General features: G+C 24.5%; 1 protein-coding gene across 1 annotated transcript; it reads right to left on the reverse strand.

Moving 5' to 3' along the window:
* Positions 1–8480: 8480 nt before the first annotated feature.
* Positions 8481–9902, reverse strand: LOC136081462 (tigger transposable element-derived protein 4-like). The gene has a single exon (XM_065798776.1). The coding sequence runs from the start codon at positions 9900–9902 to the stop codon at positions 8481–8483; it is 1422 nt and encodes a 473-aa protein (XP_065654848.1).
* Between the last annotated feature and the right edge of the window lie 1384 nt (positions 9903–11286).

An 11286-nucleotide genomic window follows, 5' to 3' on the forward strand; every position in this document is an offset into this window, starting at 1 on the left:
ATACAGCGGTGGCTAAAAATCAAGGACCACTCATTTTTTAGTTGGTTTCTTATTTTTTAATTTAAAGTTAAGAAGATTCTAACTAAAATATTAAAATTTTTTTTTAATATCTTGCTAATTAAAACATACGGATTAAAGTGATATAATTTTTTTAATCTAATTATAATTAAATAGCGTTTAACTTATTAAAAAACTGATGTGTACTTATAAATCTTCTTTAAAAAAATTGGACAAAATTTACTGATTACTTTCAAATCTTTAATTTGCACTTACTAAAAGTTATAATCCATTATTTTTTTTAACTGTCTTTATTGCTTATTACGTTGGCTTTGAAACAAAATGTAGAAACCTGAGTTTCGATATCAAACAAACATTTATTTTTTGAATTGCGATAAGGATATAAAAATATGGCAAAAATGCGTGCTGAGATGGAAGAAAAAGACAGATACGCGGCTCTTGTCTTAAAAGAAGAAGGCTAAAGCATCAGACAAACAGCAGAAAAGCTCCCCAGCAAACATGACAACGTTGAATCAACGTTGAAAACCGGTCGCAAAAGATGTTGCGGAAACGTAGACAAAGTAATCGATTTTGCAAAGATATGTAACGTTGTTTAATAGACGTTGATTAAACGTTATTGCGTAACGTTGAAAAAACGTTACTAAATGACGTTACAAAAGCGTCGCAACTAAACGTTGAAAAAGCGTTACATAAAAAGCGTTGAATACACGTCGCAACTTAGCGTTGAAAAAACGTTACCTAAAAAGCGTTGCTTAAATGCTGTTAAAGCAGTCTATTTTGCAAGGATTTGTAACGTTGTTAGTACAACGTCAATTTAACGTGACTTAAAGACGTCGAGTAAAGGTTGAAATATAACGTTGAATTAACGCTTAAATGCGCTGTATAAAATATCGCAAAATATTATTAAACGTAATTAATCGTGGCTGTAAAATATATTTAATTGGCAAATAAAACTAAATTGTAAATTGAACTCTGCCCTCGCAATATTTCCAAAATCAATTTTTAATACAAACAGTAACATATACAATTTTTAGACATATATATAAAAATCTAAATATTCTTCTTAAAATTTATGTGTGTGAATGTTTGCATATATATTTATGCAAAATATAATAATACATTTAACAGGATATCGTATCGATAAGCCAGGATATCCTTGAGATACAGAATCTAAATCAAAAAACAAAACTTGTTTCATTCGTAGTTTGAAAGCAAATGTTAAAAAAAAATGTTATTAAATTAGTATAATTATTATTAAATTTAAAAAGTAAATATATATATACATATATATATATATATATATATGTACATATATATATATATATATATATGTATTATATATATATATATATGTATATATATATACATATATATATATATATATATATATATATATATATATATATATATATATATATATATATTTTATTTATATATATAGTTTATAATTATAGGTTTAGGTATCACTCCTTTGACTAGTTTTTAACTATATGAGTGACACCTAACCATATTTATGTGAGTTTATAAATATTATTGTAAGTTTTCATATTTTTTGGTTAATTAAATGGATTATTATTATTATATATAAAATATATAGATAAATAAATTACATATATATATAAATTATATAAATATATATATATATAAATTATATATAAATATATATAAATTATATATATATATATATATATATATATATATATATATATATATATATATATATATATATATATATTTATATATATATATATATATATACATATTTATTTATTTATTATACAGTAAACTCCCGGTTTTTCGATATGGCACTTATTAAAATTTTCTGCTTATTCGAAGCAATTTTCATTTCCTGTGAATTTTCTTTAACAAACTCATGCAAATGCTGTTATGCAGAAATGCTGTTATGCAGAAATGCAGTTATTCGAACCTGCAGTTGTTCAAAATTTCGGTTACTCGAAACAATTTTTGCTCCCCTTGAAGATAAAAAACACATTTAAGGAACAAGAAATAAATAAAAAAAGGACTATTTTTTCAATGAATTGTAAAATATTTATTAATTTACGAGGATAAAACTGAAGTAGCACAAAATTCTAAGGGTCTTTATCTTTTTTACTTTCTACTTTTATTAAAATTTGAAAATAACTTAAAGTTGGTCATTTTAAAGAGCATATTCAGTTATTCGAGTTTCGGGTTATTCAAAATAAATTCTTTTACCCCTTGGAGGTTCGAATAACCGGGAGTTTACTGTGTATATATATATATATATATATATATATATATAATATATATATATATATATTTATATATATATATATATATATATATATATTTATATACAAAAATAATTTTGACTTTATATATATATATATATATATATATATATATATATATATATATATATATATATATATATATATATATATATATATATATATATATATATATATATATATGTATATATACACAAAATTATATAGTTTTGTATATATATATATATATATATATATATATATATATATATATATATATATATATATATATATATATATGTATATATATATATATATATATACAAAACTATATATTTTTGTGTGTATATATATATATATATATATATTTATATATTAGTATATATATTTATATACAAAAATAGTTTTGTATATATATTTATATACAAAGTCATATAATTTTGTATATATATATATATATATATATATATATATATATATATATATATATATATATATACATATATATATATACAATATTATTTATGTCAGAATCATCCCACCAGGTCAATGAACCCTTAGATTTCTTGTTAGGAGTTCTAGAAATTGAGTCATCTAGAGGGCAGGATCAAGCTATAGCTATTCAGAACATATTAGAGCAATATGATCTCACTGACCAGATCATTGACTGTAGTGCAGATACAAAAGCCTTTTATACTAAAAAATACAAGGTGCAATTAAGTTTCTGGTGAATAATGCGCTTAAATGACATGTGTTATGGCTACTATGTAGATAATTAAATATTTTGATAAAAAAATTTAAAATTTTGATGCACAAAACTGTCGCGATATTTGGACATTTTGTATCTTTTCAAAATATATATTTTAAGGCACCATATATCTGAAAGGTATATTTCCAATGAATTATGTTCAAGGTTTAACAAAATCTCCATCACGTGCAATTTATAAAGACTTTCATAAAGTTTGGCTAGAAATAAGAAGCAAATAATGTCGATAAGTTGCTTTTTTCCATTATGAACGAGAGGAGTATACGATAGGTACTGATTTTCATAGAAGGGTATAAGATACTAAAAACTTCTAGATAATAACCCTAATATAAGATTGCTTTCAAAGGGGAGATTATAAAGTTTTTTGTGAGCTAATAGTCATTTTCCTTGGTGGCCATGTACCTGGTTTCCAGTTCAAACAACCAGAAGCCCATCATCAAGTTCATGACTGGTTGTCTATACTTGCTTACAATACAGCTGACTTCAAAGATTAATTTAAAGTTGAATAAAAGTGAGAATAACTTGCTTAAACTGTCAACTGACTTTAGTGTCGAATTTTATTGAGCATACTCTTTAAAGCCTCCTCTGGCAGCCCAGGCTCCATTACAAGATTTGGATGCTTTTGAGCTAGCTTATGAAATGATGAGCAATAAGCTATATATATCCAATTATTGTACCCTGGGAAAGCTGCTCCATGCAAGCTTGTTCCGTCATAGTTGGTACCTGACACCACAGCTAGTTATTCTTTCAATAGCAAATAAACATTTAGAACTGAAGGAAAGAGCTGGTCTAGCTACTCAGAAGCTGCTAGGTTTCAATTGTTTGCAACCTGATGATTTTGAAAGGGAACAACCTCACCCTCCAACTCATGTGGTTCCCATGTCAGTTTTGTTCAACTTTATCACTAAAGAGTCCTGGCTGCTCTTCACATACCTAGGTATAACTACGGAAGTAATATACACATGGATAAAGGACAACTTTGAAAACGATTCTAACAGACATTTTCAACATCAAATGGAGAATCTAGCAGTAGTAAACGACAGGGCTGAGTGCCACAATCAAACTTGTGTAGGATTTTGTGGCTAAAAGTCATGACGAAGGTTTTCCACAGGATACCATGCAATTTGTGCAAAAAACCCAAAAAGAGGTTGGAAAAGACATGAAAAAAAGTGATTTTATGTAAATTTTATGTGATTTTTGACTTTATTTGTCTTTAAATAACCAATGTGCGTTAGTATTAACAACAACGAGAACAACGATTTTTGTTAAAGCACACAATTGATTTATAAGTACAAATACTTTGCATAAATAGCTAGATTTTTCGTTTTCCCTTCCCCCTCCCCCTATAAGGATTCTATAAGGACTTCTATAAGTTCTATATGGATTAAAGCTGAAATAGTTGGAAAAAAATATAATTTAAATTCAGATGAGTTTTTATTTTTTGATATACCGTAAAATTGCCTTAGTTCGGTCACTTAAACTTTGAACATTTATTTATCACGCATAAATAAAAAATTTTTAATTTTTTTCTTTTCTGAAACATACAAAAAATTATATTGATAACTGATATTGTAAAAACAAACAAATAAAAATAAAAACTTGTACTCAATAAATAATTTAAAATAAAAACATCTACTTTGACCGAACTTTCAATACCATCTCAAAAGTTCGGCCACTATGTAAATACCAATAACGTATCATAAACTTAAAGTAACAAATAATGAAAACTAATTTTTAAATGTTTTTTTATTGTAAAATTATGAAATAAATTTAGATAATACCAGTAACTAGGGAGGGCGTCGCCCCGGGCTAAAATAAAAACGTCTTTTGGGGTATCAAAGAAAACAAGAAGAAGCACATAAAAAAAGGCTTTTTAAACATAAGTAGTAGTATTTTTAATTTTTATTGTAATTAGTCAACTATTTTATTACTTCGGCCATTATCACATTTGCTACGCCACAGGTTAATAAAATTTGAAATAAATTTTTCAATTAATTTAAAACTGTTTTTACAATTAAGAAAAAAAAACAATACTTTGATATAAATGTGCTTTGAATGTTTATTTGCAATTCTTGCACATATCGTTGACCATAGTTGAACAACAAGATCCACACAATCAATCGTCACAGGATTCGCAACGCATACATAATTGTTGTTGAGCTGTAATTTTATATCCATATAAAAATGTCACAAGCTCGATATTTGATAACTCAAAGAAATGTCAGTTACTTTTAAAATTATGATCAAACTTTTTATTCAAATAAAATACCATGGTGTGTATCCATTAAAAAAAGTCAAAATTTTGTATAACACTTATCAACATTTCACAGTATTACTACTAACTGTCACCTTCGTTGTTTATCCGTTAATGACCGAAGTTAGAGCATTTCAAAATTTCACTATCTTTTATTAAAAAAAAACAGTTAATTTCGAATAACAAATAATTTTTTTTTGCAAATATATTTAATTTGGCGGTTTTTAATAACACCAAGATTAATTCAGCAAGTTGCGTATAAACGTTATTATTATTTTTTTATAGATTCATATTTACGAACTAATTTAAAATATTATTTGAGAAAAAAAAATTTGCAAAATATGAGTTTTGGATGCCTTTTATATATTTTTTCTAATATGACCGAAGCATCATGGTAACCGAACTTAGGCGATTTTACGGTATGACAACAAAAGTCTTAGTTCAAAAGAACTTTGAATTATTAAAAAAAAAAAAATTCTGCTTCTTAGGACGAAGTTGATGAGACTACTCTACAGTCTCTTTTCCTCTACTGTCGAGGAGGCTACTCATATTTTTTAATTTTTTATTTTACTATTTTTATTTTTTTATTATTGTGGTTATAACCCTCCATCAACTCTTTAACTCCAAAACTCGAACCTTGAAGAACAAGGCCGCTGCGTGGAGAAACAAGTTGAGCGTGGAACTACCAGGGACGTGATGGGGATCGAACTATAAACCGCTCACTTACAAAGAAAGCGCGTAACCACTACACCACTACTGGATAAAATACATTAATATACATAACTCTTACATATTAAATAAAATATTTGAGTTACAAAATTAATATTTCTTACTTTATATTTTAATATATTATAATTTTTATTTTGGGCAGAAGCAACTCAAAGTTTTAGGGCCAGTTGGGTTACTTTTGCTGGAAGATTTCAAACAAACTTAATGTGAAGACAACAAGCGTAATTATATATATATATATATATATATATATATATATATATATATATATATATATATATATATATATATATATATACATATATATATATAATTATATATATATATTCATATATATATATATATATATATATATATATATATATATATATATATATATATATATATATATATATATATATATATATATATATATATATATATATATATATATATATATATATATATATATATATATATATATATATATATACATATATATATATAATTATATATATATATATATATATATATATATATATATATATATATATATATATATATATATATATATATATATATATATAAATATATATATATATTTATATATATATATATATATATATATATATATATATATATATATATATATATATATATATATATATATATATATATATATATATATATATATATATATATATATATATATATATATATATATATATATATATATATATATATATATATATATATATATATATATATATATATATATATATATATATATATATATATATATATATATATATATATATATATATATAAACATACGGTGGTGGCCAAAAGTATGGTATCTTTTCAAAAATGCTTTTTATTTATTTATAAAAAATGCAACACTTACTAAATAGTATGCATATTGAAGTCGTAGTACAACTTTTTAATAAAATAAAACATATTTTTTTTATTAACATATACAAAAAAAAATTAAATTTTTAAAATAGGCCTGGTCATAAGTATGGAAACTTATGACCGTTTTAAATGTTCCCTTGCAAACAATAATCTACCCATCTTATTTTTCTTGGAAATTAATGGTTTTTTGACAGCCACTCTTCCAAATAAGCCCGCATCATATAACCATCTACGAACTGTCCTGTCAGATAACTAAACTCCATGCTGTTCCAAGATTTCTTTTTTTATATCCTTTGATGACTTTCAAGGATCTTTTGTAGAAGTATTTTTTAAAACTTTATCCAATCTTTTTGTTGTTTTTCTTGGTCTTGGGACATTTTTATATGGATATAAAATCTTCCAGGTTTCATTTTCACTTCCACAGTTCCCTTTCTTTGAATTTTTTAATAATTTTTGAAACTGTACCTTTTGGAACTTGAAAATTTCGAGAAGTATCAATTGGTTTATTACCGTTTTTAAAACACTACACCATTATATTTTTAATATCACTAGAATAATATTTTCGCCGTGCCATGCTAATTAATATAAAAGTAAACTATGATGAACTAACAAAGATGTCAATTCTAACACGTTTTAATTCTAAATGATTAGATTTGTTTATGTTTAGTGACAAGTTTAAACAAGTTTCCATACTTTTGTCCAATCGAAATTAAGAAATTATTGTATGCAATAAAATGTCTTAGAAAAGACAAATTCAAACTTGTAGTATATATAAAGTTGACTATTGCAAGTAGGGGAGATGGGGGCGCATTGATCGCCGTAGCAGTGTTTTGAAAATTGCGCAGAACCTGAAAGAGATGTAAAAACTTATTAACTACGAAACACATGTAGAACTATCTGGCTTTTGGAATATATAAATATTTTGATCTAAAAAAATGATAAACATGAATAATTTTAACTTTTAAACAACCCTCTCAAAAGATCAATGTACCCCAAACTATGGGGTACTATGATCTCCGACTTGGGGCATATTGATCTTATATGTGTAATTATTCAAACGTTTAACACTTCTATAACTAAATCTTGTAAATAATTTAGTCAAAGGGTAATATTGTATAACATATAATACATCTAAATTTTTTAATTATTTTTTAAATATAGCAGTTAAACCCACTAGTCTAATTTTTAATTAAAAAATATATAAATCACAGCAGCTATAAGCTACCCGCTTTATATACGTTTAAAACTTTACAACAACTTGAAATTTATAAGAACTGAAATATAAAGACTGAAATAAGAATACAACTTTTGAGTTTACAAAACTTGTTAAAAGTACAATATTTTGATTAAGAATATTTCATCATTTGTGAAAGTCAAGTTTTGAAGCAGCTTTTGGTTTACATTGTTTTTTATTCCTAAGCAAGTAATTCTTAGTATCTTTCTTATCTTTTGTGGAGACTTTTTGTTGATTTTTGGTTTGCTTCAAAATTTTCTTTTCTTTTGACAAACGAATTTCATTTCTGACAGGAGTATCAGACAATAACCTTGTTTATAAAAGGCTACTTTTAACATTTTATTTTCTGGCAAATGCATTATCGTAAGTTTTTAAAACCTCAGGTGAGATTATAGAAGCAACACTTGTTGACACTTTGTTTAAAATACTTGTTTCAATATTTACTATAGTTATTTTAGACTCTATGTGATTAACATGTGCTGGTATCATTTCAGATTCCATGTTGTTGACAGGAGTGATAGTAACTGTATCTGGAGCAGCTCTATCTGTAACTGATGATGGTAAATATTCGTCATCTTTGAAAATTTCAGAATTGAATGGCTCAATGCCAGCTACTCTAAATCCTGTCTGTATATTAGATGGTGAGAAAGCTTTTGTATCCGGTTCTCGAACTATTGAAACAATATCATAAATGGTCATTGGTCTTGGATTTGAAACCATCCAATTATCACATGCAGAATTGTAAAACCTTTTCAATGGTCCAAAAACAGTTCTATCTAATGGCTGCAATTTATGGCTGCAATGGGGAGGAAAACTTATCATTGTAATTCCGTGTTGAATTGCAAGCTCCAAGCCTTTAACAGAAGTATGACTTTCATGACTGTCGAGAAGTAGCAAAACTGGAGATTCCTGAGAACAGTTTGAATATTTAACAAATTGTTTAATCCATTCTATGAAAATTTCTGAGTTCATCCAACCAGAAGGATTTGCAAATCCCACACATCCAGGAGGTCCTTCCTTAATCATGTAATCATGAAACTTTACCCTAGGAAAAATAAATAATGGAGGAAAGGAATTTCCAATAGCATTAGAGGCACAACATGCAGTTACCAATGTTCCTGGTTCTGCAGATGTGATTCTTCCAACTTGTTTGCTTCCTCTACCAGCTAAAACCTTCACCGGCTTTTGAACGGTTGTTAAACCAGTTTCATCAACATTATATATACAGTTAGGATTATATTTATATCGATTTCTTACCGTTTCAAGATTTTGAAAAAACTCTCTTACAGTGTGTTTGTTAAAAGCTGTTGATCGAGCGAAGCTCGTTGCTTCAGGTGATCGTAGAGACAACTCTGGTTGTCTTTTCATAAAACCTTGCAACCAATCAATGCCTGCAACTTTATTTTTGATCCATGATGATGGGCATATCTTATTGTTTTTTAAAGCAAATTCATATGCCAATAATTGCGTTGACCTAGTTGAAAGGCCATAGTTTATTTTTAATGCAATTAGTAAATAACTTGATAAACTTTTTTCATCTTCTGCTGTAAAAACTTGTCTATTGCTGTAGTTAGGCTTGAAAGCTTCATTTGGATTAAGCCTCTTTTTACGAAAATATCTTTTCAAAGTCATTCTATCTATGTTAAACTGACGTGCTACAACATTCAGTTGTGTTCCTTCTAAAACTTTATTAACAGCTACTTTCATTGTTTCACTTGGTATAGCAACTTTATTTGTTTTTTTAGTTCTATTTCTAACCATTTTAAGATCTTTAAAAAAATATATCAATTAAAACATATGTTTTTAATAAATGCTAATATTTAACATAATAATATTATGTTAAATATTTTTTAATTAATATGTTAAATGTTATTCTTTTGATATTATAAAATAATAGTATTATTATTACTAGCTTATAACATAAGTAGATTTAAAAAATGAAATGCTAAAAGCTATTGTTTGTTTATATATAGTTTTTTTTTAAATTATAAATACAATTCCATTCGTTTAACTGTATTGCTTATAAACAAAAACATGGGGCACTTCGTCTTATGTGGGGCACTTTGATCCTCCGATCAATGGGCCCCGCATAGTCAAAGACCAATGTAACCCAATAGGTATAGATAACATATTGATAGCAATATCTACTGTATAATTTGCAGCCAAATAAAAATTATACATTATATTATACACCTAACACTTACAAATTTAAAATAAAATTGTTGTTAACCCATACAGACATCTAAATAAAAATATATTTGAATTATAGTACGATTTAAAAAAAACACTTTTTATGACGAAAAACAATATTTTCTTTATTTTTATTGACGCTGATAACCTTATGAAAAAATATTACGAAAAATCAATTAGGGAAGCATAATGGTTAATTAAATTGCAACCTCACTTCTAGTAAAGCAAAAATGAACGAGTAAAAGCCAAAAGATCATACTGCCCCGGCAATCAATGTATATATATATATATATTTGTATATATATATATATATATATATATATATATATATATATATATATATATATATAAATATATATATATATATATATATATATATATATATATATATATATATATATATATATATATATATATATATTTATATATGTATATATACATATATATATATATATATATATATATATATATATATATATATATATATATATATTTATATATATATATATATATATATATATTATATATATATATATATATATATATATATATATATATATATATATATATATATATATATATATATATATTTGTACTTTTGGCTACCACTGTATATATAAATATATATATATATATATATATATATATATATATATATATATATAAATATATATATATATATGTATATTTTTATATATGTATATATATATATATATATATATATATATATATATATATATATATATATATATATATATATATATATATATATATATATATATATATATATATATATATATATTTATATATATATATATATATATATATATATATATATATATATATATATATATATATATATATATATATATATATATATATATATATGTATATATATATATATATGTTTATATGCAAGTATATACATTTATATATGTCCAGAGCTCGAAGTGGG

The sequence above is a fragment of the Hydra vulgaris genome, chromosome 06, assembly GCF_038396675.1.
Source record: "Hydra vulgaris chromosome 06, alternate assembly HydraT2T_AEP".
Classification (NCBI taxonomy): Eukaryota; Metazoa; Cnidaria; class Hydrozoa; order Anthoathecata; family Hydridae; genus Hydra; species Hydra vulgaris.

What these genes read in the sequence shown, in the direction of transcription:
- LOC136081462 (XM_065798776.1), bottom strand. Translation starts at nt 9,902, where the DNA reads ATGGTTAGAAATAGAACTAAAAAAACAAATAAAGTTGCTATACCAAGT.